General features: G+C 36.0%; 2 protein-coding genes across 3 annotated transcripts; both read left to right on the forward strand.

The window, feature by feature from the left end:
• The first annotated feature begins 1,394 nt into the window (after window positions 1-1,394).
• On the forward strand, window positions 1,395-11,936 carry ckd (cracked). 2 transcript variants are annotated; one of them, XM_017254510.3, is made up of 5 exons: window positions 1,395-1,446; window positions 10,239-10,557; window positions 10,931-11,097; window positions 11,182-11,304; window positions 11,377-11,936. In XM_017254510.3, exons 2-5 carry the CDS (start codon window positions 10,494-10,496, stop codon window positions 11,443-11,445), a joined length of 423 nt encoding a protein of 140 aa, XP_017109999.2. In that variant the 5' UTR covers window positions 1,395-1,446; window positions 10,239-10,493; the 3' UTR covers window positions 11,446-11,936. The 2 variants fall into 2 exon arrangements, with proteins under 2 accessions (XP_017109999.2, XP_017109997.2); XM_017254508.3 differs by lacking the exon at window positions 1,395-1,446 and adding an exon at window positions 1,931-2,362.
• A 96-nt stretch (window positions 11,937-12,032) lies between these two features.
• LOC108134262 (uncharacterized) lies at window positions 12,033-12,747 on the forward strand. The gene is made up of 2 exons (XM_017254511.3): window positions 12,033-12,360; window positions 12,423-12,747. The coding sequence occupies exons 1-2, from the start codon at window positions 12,307-12,309 to the stop codon at window positions 12,717-12,719; spliced, it is 351 nt and encodes a 116-aa protein (XP_017110000.2). The 5' UTR covers window positions 12,033-12,306; the 3' UTR covers window positions 12,720-12,747.
• The last annotated feature ends 367 nt before the right edge of the window (window positions 12,748-13,114 follow it).

A 13,114-nucleotide genomic window follows, 5' to 3' on the forward strand; every position in this document is an offset into this window, starting at 1 on the left:
TTAATAAGCTAATCAATCAACCATCCAGTCAGTGATTTTAGCGCTTGAGAGCCATCAAGCCATAGAAATATATAAATTTTGGATACTTGATCACTATCAATGGCTTCATTTGGCTGTGACTGCCGTTGCGGCTTTAATTAATCCAGTTTTAATGGATCGCCTGGCTTAAATTAGTTTGACATTTAAGAAAAAAGAGTTTCGCATCATTCGGCTGGGTCGGTGTCTGATTCCGTGATTCCGATCGGTGTCGGTGTCGGAGTCGGCTGGCTGACTGGCTGGTCATAAATTTGTTGTTTGCGCTCATCATAAATTGCTTTTTAAAGCCAAAAGACCAACAGAAACGGCAACGGCAAATGTGAAAAGAGCAGCGTGCGATGCCTTTGGCATTCAAATGACCAGCTGACTAGCCCGAAAACCCCCCCTAAAAAAAACACTCGGATTCAGACTTCAGACATGAAGGGGCTGGTGACCACTGGTGGTGGTGGTCAGTAACCAGTTGGAGCGGGCGGTCTCCTAATCAGACGTGTTTGATGAACTTGACGCAAAGTTAACAGCATTCCAAAAACAACGCTCACACAACAGAAGATTCCCAAAAAAATAAACAGAAAACCAAAAATTAAAAGTATATAAAAACTAAAAGTTGTTCTCATGCTAATTTCATTTTATACATTCTGTGGTTTTGCTCGCCTTTATTTTGTTTTAATTATGTTAATTAAAAACGAGAAAGGAAGGACGTAGCACTCTAAGGCAAGACTGGGTATAGAATACCCTCCAATTGTGGCAACTTATGGTGGCAATCTTTTCGCCATTTAAAATTAATAAAATCAAATGAGGTTTCTGTGGAAATATTCCTATAAATTATTATCTTATCTTAGAATCTTTCTGTATTTTGAAGAACCCTAAGAATTACCTTGAGAAAGCGTATTAAGAGGTCCAACCAAGAACTATAAGCTTTTAAATGCGTCAATAGTCTTGGCCATTATATAGAACTAGTTAATCAGTATTCGCATATTTGTCTAGCCATGAACTTACAGATGAAGTGGCTGAATTTTGAATGAACCATGACTGCTTGAATCAGAAAACCCAACTCGCTGAGATCTTGGGGGAAAATTGATGCAAAGTGGAACCAGTTGGCACCACCGACAAGAAACCACCAGCCACCACACCACGCTCTAGGCTGATGCTGCTGGTGCTGGAGTCTGTGAGCGCTCAACCTACCTCAATGGACTACCAGCAGCTCTTCTGCGATTGCGAATGCAACGGATGTATCTCTGAGATACTCGCTGCTCAGCCAGCAGCACTCAGCTGGCATTCGGTCGGATACGTTTCGATCCCAACCGATCCGATACGATCCGCGTATAAAACCAATTTGAGCGGCGGCCTGCGAACCAGTTGAACGCTGACTTTGCAAACGTTTTCACGACCGTCTCCCCAAGTTTTCGAACCGTAAGCTAACGAGGCCAAAAGCAAATGCATTGGCCAAAAAATCAAAAAAAAAAATAAGAGACAAAAAACAATAATAAACCAACCAAAGACAAGCCCCAAGAAACACTTTTCATTTCGCGCCTGTCTTTTGACTTTGCCGTTGACTTTGTATTTTGTATTTTCGAGTTGCCTTTTTTAAGTTTTTTATTTATTTTTACTGTTTTTTTTTTTTGCCTCTCTGACTGTGTGTTTTTGCGGACCGTCAAGTGTTTGGCTTGGTTGGCCTGGTCTTTGGGCCGTTTTAGCCGTTTTATTCGTGCGACGTGCTCCAAAGCGAACGGTTGTTGATTTGTCTTTGTCTTTGCATCCAACGGATACGCGGCGAGGCAAGGCGAGGCGTGCGCGTGTATCTCACAGATTGTCCGTGTCGGTGTGTGCGTGTGAAGAAAAAGCAATATTTATCTATATATATAATTTATATATATATAAATATAGAGATAGATGTATAAAATAAAAGATATTGTTGCTGTTTTTTTTTTCTGGGTGGTGAAATAGCAAAATAGCAACACCATTAACAGCAGCAACAATTGCCGATGAAATCGCCATCGTAATAGATATAGTTTTTCCAGTTCCAGTTTTTATTACATAAAAAAAAGAAATAACAAGAAAAAAAAATCAACAAACAAAAAATATATGTATATATTAATATAGCCAGCGAGAAAATCTTATGCAAATGCGTTTTCAAAAATAATTAAGCGGCAGCCTCAAAGATTTGGCAAGAAAGTCGTTTGCAGTGCCCCTCGACTCTCGGTTTCGCTTGTTGGATTTGCGCGAATTTTTCGTCACTCTTGTTGTTATTGTTGTTGTTGTTGTTTGTTTGGATCTGATTTGGATTTACCCAGCCTCAGTGCAACCTCCAACCTCCAAAAGACACAAGGTAGGCCCTCGTCTTGATAATTTTTTATACATTTATTTTTTCTGTTGGCTTGCAAAGTGCAGGCTGCAGAGTATAGCTCTTATACAATGCGTGCTCCAAATTCGAGTTGAAGAAAACCAAAAACCAAAAATACCAAAACCGATCACTTACATAACGATCTGCTCGCCACGCACATAATGATGTATCGCTATCGGCATCATTAGCATAATTCAATGCCTACCCAATAACACCAAAAAACATCGAAAATTTGTCACAAATCGGAGCAATTTGCGTAAGCCTCCAATCATTAAGAGTCACTCAATGGCTATTTGAGTAGGATCTTGGCCGGGCCAATTGTTTAAACTTTGCCATTCAGCCAATAATTCAACAATGCTGTGGTAGCCAGTTGGAAGCCTCTTAGCCACATGTGCCACATGAATATTCAAAAGAATAAGTAAACAAGTTACCCAATGGGGGGTCCTCTAAGCTCAGAATATCTCTAGGAAAATAAATGAAAAAAAAAAAATATTTAATTCTATGTTTTGATGAACAACTAAATTATGCTAAAATTAATATGTGTTAAAGTCTTCATAAATCTTAGACCATAGTTTTGTTTTATTCATGAAATAATATTAAACATGATATAAATTATCGCCGTCATTAATATTAATTATAGTGTTTTTTATTATAGAATATATATGTTTGTGTGTCAAAATAATATTTTTAGTTTAGTTTTAAATGAAATTTTATCAAAAATTAACTTGCTTGTTTATAAATTTTTATAAATTTGATTGTTTGACCTTATCTCTAAAACGAAACTAGTTTGTTTGACTAAATATATCATTAGCATTAGTATGTATTATGCGAAATCATGTTCCATTTTTTAAAAATCAGACCATTTTATTTAATTAGCAAGTTCTGTTTTGCCCAGCCGGTTTAATTTTTTAGCTATTTTAGTTTCACAAAAGCTACTAATTCATTTTATTATACATTCTTGAATATGTTTTTGAAGAAAAACACAGTCAAGATGTTTTTTAGTTTCAAATTCTTGGCAATCTAAGAGTTGGATTAAAATAACTTGTTGTTTTGTTAGTACAGGTTCAGTACACTGAAAGAGTAGTTATTATATTTTAAAACTTTATAACAAGTAATAAAAAAATACCTCGGTTTTATATTCAAAATCTTTTTTAAAAGTATCTTAAATTTTGTCCTGTGCATGCTGAACTGCATTCTTGAAAAATCTTTGTAAAAAAAATGCCAGTATCTATGTGTGTATGTGCCGGTGTGGGTGTACATCTCTGCATTCAAATGCACATCAGTTTACAATGTATCCGTACCCGTAGCCGTACACTCAGGCCCGCAGCCGTAATTTATTTGCATTGTTTAGCTCTCAGTACCGTTTTCTTCTGTGGCTGCAATAAAACTTAAACTAAACACAAAAAACAGAGAAAAAAAGGCAACGATTTACATAAAATTTATTGCTGCCACATTACAAGTCAGTTAGTTAATGCTGCCTGCTGGCTCTTGGCAATTGCTGCTGTTTAATTGTGTGAAAAGCGTTTACGGTGGGGTGGTGACTGCAATGTGTGGATTGTGCATTTGCTCAAGTGCCGGCACATCACGTATACGACACGTGGCGAGCCTTGAACTCCACCAAAAGGGTTTCTCGTTCAAAACCGTACAAAAACAGGTTCAACTTACAATAGCAATTGAGAAATCAAACCAGAATTAGAATTGCCAGACATCCGTAAATGTCAAGTGAAGTCTCCCGTTAGAAATATAAATATTTTTGATTGCCAAAAAAACGAAAAAAAAAGTAAAATCAATAAACTCCTCAATTTATGTTAACTAATTCATTTAAATTATGGATTTACGGTTTTGCGTCACTGACGATTTTTCGGTTGTCATGGAAAGATTTTAGAATCGATGATCATAAATTTTGCACTAATGTTTGCAGATCATCGGAACTAGTTTTAAGACAAACATTAAAATAAATAAAAGCAACGCCAAGATGAATGTGCAAGCTTTAGCAGCATCGACTTCCTAAAAAATAAGAGTTAAGTTTAGTTTGAATTTATGTGGCTAAAAGGTTTCTCAATCACACCTTAAAGAAACCAAAACTGCCAAGTTCATCAAGTTTTGGGGCTTAACTTTTCATTCAAGACATGAAAATAAAAATGCTTCTGATGTTGGCCATCTTCCATGTCTTCCATGGCAACAAGATCTCATTATGATTATTATTTTTCGAGGAGGCAGGGTTAATTCCCACTTCAAAGGCATATGCCTTTAGGGTTCAATTCGCACTACAAATTGGATGAGTTGTCGATCTCCTCTCAATATCAACCTCAATGAGTGATGTTACCAAAGCAAATTACCGGCGAATCGAATCTAAAAATATCTGTATATATATGCCATATATAATGGCTATCTGTCCAGATAACCAAAGTATGTAGTGATTTTTACCTTTTCGGCATCATCAACCGATGGATAGATGATGTTATGCCCTTGTACCGATTGTTGCCGATATGTTAATGCTGACGGATGGACATCGTCTTTGGATCTCACGTATATATATCTCTGGTCAGATCGGTAGCTGATCTGACTTTTGTTGTTATTGGGGCTTCTGCGGTTGTCCGACACACCAGCTGATGGCATTTAAATCACTGAATCGGCATTGTCTGATCGATCGATCAATGCTACTTCTTGGCCGGTCCGGTCCAATCGCCGCATTTAATGGAATTTTAATTAATTATTGATTTGGTGCGACCTTTTAAGCTTGCTTTCCACTTCCCCGCCTTCCTTTTTCCCAAACAATGAAAATAATTAATAAATTCGGTTGCTAAGGAAGTTGAAAGATTGTTTTTTTCTTAGGCCCATAATTGTTATTTATTGGTTGAGTTTTAATTGGATTACATTTTCCCGCTTTCGAAAAAGTTGTCCCCTTAATTTTTGTTGGCTTTGGCTTCCTCCCCCTGAAAATGAGTGGTATTTCCTCTTATTTTTTTAGATCAATAATATCATTATTTATCACTTCTTTTAGTGGTATATTGGGTTGCACTGAACCCAAAATAAACTATTAAAATATCAGCTTAAGTTGTCAAAAATTTTATTGCCACACTCAATTATGTTATGAGAGAGATATCTAGGGGATTATAGTGTTGTATGTTTGGGTAAAGAAAGTAATCTTATTTTAATAGGCAGAGGTGGAGATATTTTTTAACTTTTTGAAGCTCTAAATTCTCTTTAAATTTATGTTAAATTTTGTGGGGTTTTTGGTATAGCTGTTTCATTTAAAAATTTGCATTCAACGCTTCGTTTAGTACAAGTCCGAGTTCGAGCCGGTTTTCTGAGTATTATTATTTTTTTTTATATATTTTTTCTTTAAGTTTTTTTTTGTTGATTTGCTGTTACTGGCCTTAATATGTGTGACTCTGAGTATGTGTGTGTTTTTGGCGATATTGATTTTTCGCATTAAGCGCATTTCTGCGTACCGAATTTTCAAGGCCAATAATCGTCGTTGCCGGGAGATGAAGAGGGCGGAAGTGAGGCGCCGGGCGGTGCGTTTCAATATCGATAAGGGGGAAGCGGCAGGAAGCAGTGGGCCAAGAGCGACAGAGAGGGGAGATGGCCGGTAAATCTGGTATCAGGCTAACAAGTTTTTCATTTGGCTTGCCGTTCAATTAAATGTCCAGGCATCCATTTTTTTAGCTTCAGCTTCGGCATCAGTTTTCTAACGAAAAATGTGTTTGTGCGCAAAAAATGTCCATGTGTGGAAGTGTCAACGGTGTCGGCCTAATCAATTTGGCTAACCGCTACTTGGGAGTCGGATGGATGAGATGATTAGGCCATGTTTACCGCCTTTGGGGTTATGTAAGTGCTCCATCCGATCCAATCCGATATGATGCGATGCGATGAGATATACGATGCCAGATCCGATTCGGCGGGGCGGTGGCAATAAGCCATCTCAGGTGTCGTCATCATCATCGTCATTTCAACATATTTTGTGTTTCTTGTTGTTATTTCTCTTGTTGTTATTGTTGTTGTTTTTGTTGCAGCTGCTGAGCAGCAGTTCCGCCAATTAGCGACGCTTCCGCTGCAGCACACACATACATACTTCCACACACAAACAAATGCATAAGTGAAATAATTTTCTCGGCTTTTCCTTTTTAATTTTTTTTTGTGTTGTCTTTTCATTCATCTTACATTGTTGCACTTGTTGAGATAAAAAAAATAAATAAGAAATAAAAAAAAAATTTAATATAATGGTGTATTGTTGTTTGAGATTGTTTTTTTTATGTTATCAGAAACTGGATAATTTATTTCAATTAAACAAACAATTAAATAATCTAGGACTATCTTTATTGTTCAAGAAAAGAGAAAAAGGCAAAGAAATCTATAAACTTTAGAAAATATTTTACTCTTTAAACTTTAAAGAAAATGCGGTCTTTTTTTTTAATCTAATATATATGTGTTTTTTAAATGTTTACTTATTAATTAATACATTTTATTAAGTTTTTCGGCTATGTTCTTAGATCTCTTTATTTAATTAAGTTTTCTGAGAAACATATTTTCGAAAATACTTCATAAAATCCACGTCCCATGAATCTCTGGTTTTATGGGACCTATGGATTTAGTAAATTATGTACTATTCTTTAAAAATTCCTAACTGAAAATTAACTTTCATATAAAACAGACAATTAATATATGTAAATCCCAAATAAAAGTAACTTCAATTGAAAATTCCCATTACCGAACACCCATCTCAAAACGACCTTGCTCCTAAACTTTCTTCTTGGATTTTCCGCCTTGGTGTTGGGTTTCATCAAGAAATAATATAATTTGAAAAACCAAAATTTGCATAAATTTACAGTGCCAAAAAGCCATAAAACATTGCGCCTTTGGTTACGCGTCAGAAATTAACAAATTAGTGCGATGTTTCGCAAGGCAACGCCAACAAACTTCCGAATTAGCCGCAAACCCAATCAACGAAACCTCCGTCCGAACATAAAATGTAAAATGAGACTTTCAAAATGTTTTTTTTTTTTGTATTTTTTACAAACACAACAATCTAAAATACAATAAGAAAAAAATGTCTTGCATGTTTGTGGCATGCAGATGGCTTAAAGACAAGCACACAGAATGCAATGTACTTGCTAGTTTTTCGGCCCGGGCTGGAAGTTGGTGGCTCACAGAACCCGGCTTTTGGGCTTCACCGAGTCAACCAGCCAAAGCAAATTGATGGACCATGCCAGATGGGGTCTACCTGTATGTCTCTTGGGGAGGAGGGCCAGGGACTAGAGGCTGCTTCTCACGCTTGTCAGAAAATGTCAAAAGTGACGATGCCATGAGTTTAAACGGGGAAACCCAGGTGCCTCATCTGCTTTTAAGAGTTTTCATAAAAATTGTAAAGAAAAATATTTATTAAAATTAACAGAAAACTTGCCAAAAATATTATCCAAACTTATCTACTTTATATGACAAAGATATGGCCATAAAATTTAGACACGTGACTTGAAAATGAATGGCTAATTACTCAATTACTTAACCAAAATATGCGCCAAACATATTTTATGAAATCCGTTAAAATCAATTACCTTTAAGCCAAAAGCCTCTTAAGGATCTGTAGGCGTTCAATTAAGTGTTTTCCCATTAGCCATAAAAGGGGGATTTTTAAAGTCCACTTTACGGAAACAGGCAACACTGCCTCGGGGGCAAGAAGAGATGACACTGAGCTGCAACCCTGGTGAGTTGAAATGGTGAAAGATGGACAAGGGACAGCGGACAACGGACAGTGGACAAGATGACCAAATGGACAGGGTTCGAACAAGTCGTGGATGCTGTGTCATCTTGAAGGCGCCTCTTTGTTTCGTTCCTCTTTTGCTGCAGTTAGAAAAAATATTTGAAGATATTAAAGTTTTATTTAGTAATTAAAAAAATTAAGGGAGTTCTTTAAATATTTTTATTATTTTAACCTCTTTCTTCATTTTTGTTTTGGCCTACCATCTTTAAAATTGTTTCCAGTTTTTTGCGTGAAGATGACTTTTTGCTTTGCCTGGCACTGATGACCTTTTACGTCGCCTTAAGACTGCCTTCACTTCATCATGGACTATAGTTTAGCTAAAAAAAAAGAAGAAAAATTTGCATATCATTCATTTTTTTCAGAAAGCAAAAGCCCAGACATTCGAACTTTTGTTTCCCTGAGCTCCTGGCGCTGAAGATGAAAATTATTTTTGTGCGGGAGGCCCCAGAGACAAAAAAAATTTACGATTATTTTGTCTGGGATGTTCCGTGGACGTTCCAGCCATATGGCAATCGACATGGCATCTACGCATCCAACCGGCCATAAATTGCAATAAAATGTCAAGGATTTAAACCCGCGGCCCCGAGGGCCTCAAAGTGAAAGATGCTGTAGCCATTCGGGGAGTGGGTCATTCCAAGACTAAAGTCTACAACGAAAAGTTAATCAACGGAATCGGCCATTCTTCTGCGGTTGACAATTTAATTGAGTCTGCAAGGTCGAACACGGCCTTCTTTCACTTCTTAAATGGGGAAGAGAAAAACAATCAGCAATAAAACTGCCAAAATGATCGCAAATATTTCAATCCAATCCAAAAATCGCTTAACGGCTTTGCATAATAAATTCTTTTCGCTGATTGGATCTGCCATTGACTGATTGTCTTTTAATGACGTTTAAAGCATTTCAAATACGTTTCTTGTTAATTTGACAGAGTGTGATTGATGTGAAACATTATGAAATATTTTATTTATTCAATTTACGCCAATGATTAGTCAGCAGAAGGCATAGAATTTTGATTTTTTGAATGACAGCAAAGTGGGTCAGTGGCAAAATCTGAACAATTACATATCCTGTTGGCCACAGACAAGGTGTGGGCCCATGAACCGCATATTTGGCTTGATCTCTGAGACTTTATGTCGAAGAAAAATCAATTAGCGAAGAGGCATCCGGCTTGATGAGTCAAACCGAAAAAACTTATTTTGTATTTATTTTTTATTTTTTTGGTGTGGGTTTGGCATGTAAATTGCGTCTAAGCCGCGACTGTCTGGTTTTGTAATGAGCTGCTGCCGGTGCCCACTTTAACCTGTCAATGACGGAAGGAGGAAGTTTCGATATAGTTATGCCAATAGAATTTCATCATTGTTGGCTTTTAAGATTTAAGCCAAAGTTACCCATAACTTGCCACATAAGGGGTTTCATATTAATTTGTTATGTTTAGTCTGAAAGATTAAATTTGTATTTTTTTAGATCACTAATTGGTACCATTCCGTACCTGATAGCTTTGAAATTTGGAAGAAATACATAATTTATAATGATTATCATATACAAATAAGACTTCTAAGAAATCAAGGGATTCCCCAGCTTATGAGATTCATGAGTCAGCTACTATTCTATTATTCTTTATAAAATATTTACATTAAAAAATAAGATAAATTTATACAATTTTTTAAGAAAAGGAATTTGTTTTGATATTTTTAATTAAGGTTATCTTTCTTTAAGTTTAAAATATATTACTCATACGACACAATGTCAAGTCGAAGTCTTTGACCCAGAACTATTTTTAAACTTTATAATCTATTTAAACATAAAAAATGTTTTTTTTATATATCTTATATGGTTTAAATCACTTTTTTAGGAATTAATATTAAAATTTCTTTCTAATAAAAACTACATCTAAAACATTACTCATACGACATGTATAACCCATACATAGTTTCCACTTGGTAGAAATTACTTAAAAAACACTTTTTTTAATATAATTTTTTAATTTAATACCCAAATTTCACCTCTTATAATATAAAATATCTTCGAATGACCTTTCTAGTCCATTTCCAAATAAACTAATTTTATGATACTTTGTTGTTTTGTTCCTCATTTTAGCCATGTGCCGGCCATAAACCGCAGACACGCTTCCTAATTGAAAACAGAGCCAGCCCAATGGACACGTAGCGAACGGCCATAAGTGCGAGTGAGAGCGAGAGAGAGTGCGGGAAAGAGAAGGATAGAGGCCAGAGGGAGAGAGAGAGCGATAGAGTCGATCGTGATTTGGATTTTCAGTGTGATATCGAAAAGAGCGGCCTGAAGGCGATACTTTTAGCCAAACACAGGACAGGAAAAACAGAAATACAAGCCAAAATGTTCACCGCCACAAAAATGGTTTACAGTTATAGATTTTTATGGCTTTCCGGCGTATTACTAGGTGAGTGAGTATTGGCCTCAATACCTCAGTCTCGGTTCAGCTCGATGGCGGGACGGAGACACAAATTAAATGCTAAGTGCGTCGATTAAGCCATTCACGTTGCTTAGCCAAGTGGTATTTTTGTGGGGCTCGCTTTTTTTGGCCCGTTTTGGAGTGTGTTGGGGCATGCGTGAGCCAAATAACTTATAAAATTGGCCATGGCCGAATCAAAAGCTGAAGGAGAGTCCCTTAAACAAAAGCCAAGCTATTGAGCAGGTGCTAAGCATTGCAGGTGCAAAAAATAGTTTATTAGCCTATAGCCTTATTAATATTTATAAATATATATTTCAACTGATTTATTTTAATACAAAATTCCTGTTACCCTGCCATGAAGGTCCCCTTCTATTAGCCGCCATTGCCGTTCAAGGCCAAGAGCCCGCCAGTCCAGTATTTCAAAATCACAAGACGAAGGAATGGACGAATTTAGACAACATAACATTCTCATTTGATTGCAAAAGGCGATCCGTGGGTTTCTATGCCGATATGGAGTACAATTGCCAGGTGAGATGAGCTTTAAGCCAAGCTTAATAATAAAGAAAAGTGCCTAAAAGTATGCCAAGTTAAATTTGAAACTATTTCTTTTAGATATTTCACATGTGCGATGAGGAGGGCAACAGAATACCGCATCTGTGCGCCAATGAGACGAGTTTTAACCAGGAGTACAGAATCTGTGATTGGGATTATAATTTCAACTGCACTGAGTCACCAGTAGGTTTTAGATATTTCTCATTTTATTTCTCTTGATAATCCTAAATAATAATTCCCCAAAAACCTTTATAGAAATGGTTCTATCTAAACGAACTGACTTATGCCACAGATCCCCCAGACGAAGACGATGAGGATTACTAAACAGTTAATGCTCCTAATTAAATATTTATTGTCTCTGCAAAAAAAGAAAAAACAATCAAATAAGAAAAAAAAACTGAAAAACTAATTAAATTAAAAATCGTATGAAAAACGCTGAGTAATTGTGAGAAAGAAAATTTATAAAATTCCATGGAAGTGAGATGAATTAATTTAAGCGCCTTGTTGACGATTTTGTTGAGTTTCGTGTTTTGTACCTTTGTATTGTAGTCTAATTGAGTCGAATGTAGGAGTACGAGATGATGTGTATATAATGTATATATAGAGATGGGTCCCAGTTCCATTTCCATTGCAAAAGAAAATAAATTTCAAAAATCCCCACTTACATACCCAAAATAATAAAAATATTGAAATAAAAGAACCCGGAACAACCTCGAAGGGGTACGCCACATTATTGTATAATTTACAAATAATCTATCATATTTGTAAGCAATCTTAAATCGAAATAAAAACAAAATCCAATTGCTAGCCTTTAATGCTTGTCTAATTAATTGACTAATTTTGTTACCGAAAAACAAAATGTTTTTACAAATTTGTTAAATATGTTTTTGGGGCTATTATCGTTGTTGTTGCACACGTCACGGGAATCCACCGGGGTCCGTATCAACTCCATGGGTAAACAACCCCTCTGAATGCTGGTTGCTGGCACCGAACGTTACCCGGATGAGTCAAGTTCAATGACGAAATGGTCACTAAGTGTCGAATCCCCAGTAAAAAATGGTAATTGGAGGAAAATTGGCACCTGCCAGCGGGGCGTAAAATTGTTCATCGGTCACATTTTTATAAATTAGAAAAGCCGGAGAGAAGAATTGTCAGTTTGAAAACTAAATCCAGTCTCTAACCATCATGTCACAAAAATCCAGCTTAGCTTTTATGCTTTTGGCGGCATCCCTTTTAGCGGTAACTATTGAAAAAAGATTTTTTTTAATACATATTAATAAATTAATATAAACTTTTTATAGCTTGCTTCTGCCCAGTATTATAACCAATACAATCCGTACTATACACCAAGTCCCACGTTCTCCAGTTTAAACAACTACTACTACACGACAACGCCATATCCTTACTACTACAGCACCTATACGACACCAAGTCCTTACAGCAATACACAGATTCGCATTTGGCCCTATGTAATTGGCCAATATCTGTATCCCACGTACTACAATACCAACTATTATAATCCCTATGCTTCGTGGAGTAATTCCAACTGGCAGAACTATTATGCCAACATTTATGGTTCCAATTGGGGCAAGAAGTAGGCCTACAAGAAGGCGATTTGTTTGTTATTATTTATTATATACTTTCAATAAAAACATGATATTTATTTAAAATAAAAATATGATTTTTTTAAGAGAACATGGAAATATGGGTCAAGCTTTGGTTGACTTTATTGTTAGCTCTTGACACTCTCTTTCTTGATAAAAATATACTAAAAAACTAAACCGGAAAACGGAAATCTAATACGATCGTTTAAGATATCTAATTGCTATAAAAAAGGTAAAACAAGATATTTCTTTGTTTTCAAAAACCAAATAAAAATGTTAATTTGATGACCAACTCAATATTGATAATCCAGACAGGTGAGCAAACACGAAAGGTGTGAGAACCGTTACGATAAGTGCTACTTCTTGAAAAGTATTTCGGTTTTTTTTTT

This window comes from Drosophila bipectinata, chromosome 3L (genome assembly GCF_030179905.1).
Source record: "Drosophila bipectinata strain 14024-0381.07 chromosome 3L, DbipHiC1v2, whole genome shotgun sequence".
Taxonomy (NCBI): domain Eukaryota; kingdom Metazoa; phylum Arthropoda; class Insecta; order Diptera; family Drosophilidae; genus Drosophila; species Drosophila bipectinata.

Excerpts from the sequence above, each read along its gene's own strand:
- ckd (XM_017254510.3), top strand. The coding sequence starts at position 10,494 with ATGTTCACCGCCACAAAAATGGTTTACAGTTATAGATTTTTATGGCTT. Across the intron at positions 10,558-10,930 it reads GCTTTCCGGCGTATTACTAG|GTCCCCTTCTATTAGCCGCC; the intron begins GTGAGTGAGTAT and ends CCTGCCATGAAG. Across the intron at positions 11,305-11,376 it reads TCAACTGCACTGAGTCACCA|AAATGGTTCTATCTAAACGA; the intron begins GTAGGTTTTAGA and ends AAACCTTTATAG.
- LOC108134262 (XM_017254511.3), top strand. The coding sequence starts at position 12,307 with ATGTCACAAAAATCCAGCTTAGCTTTTATGCTTTTGGCGGCATCCCTT. Across the intron at positions 12,361-12,422 it reads TGGCGGCATCCCTTTTAGCG|CTTGCTTCTGCCCAGTATTA; the intron begins GTAACTATTGAA and ends AACTTTTTATAG.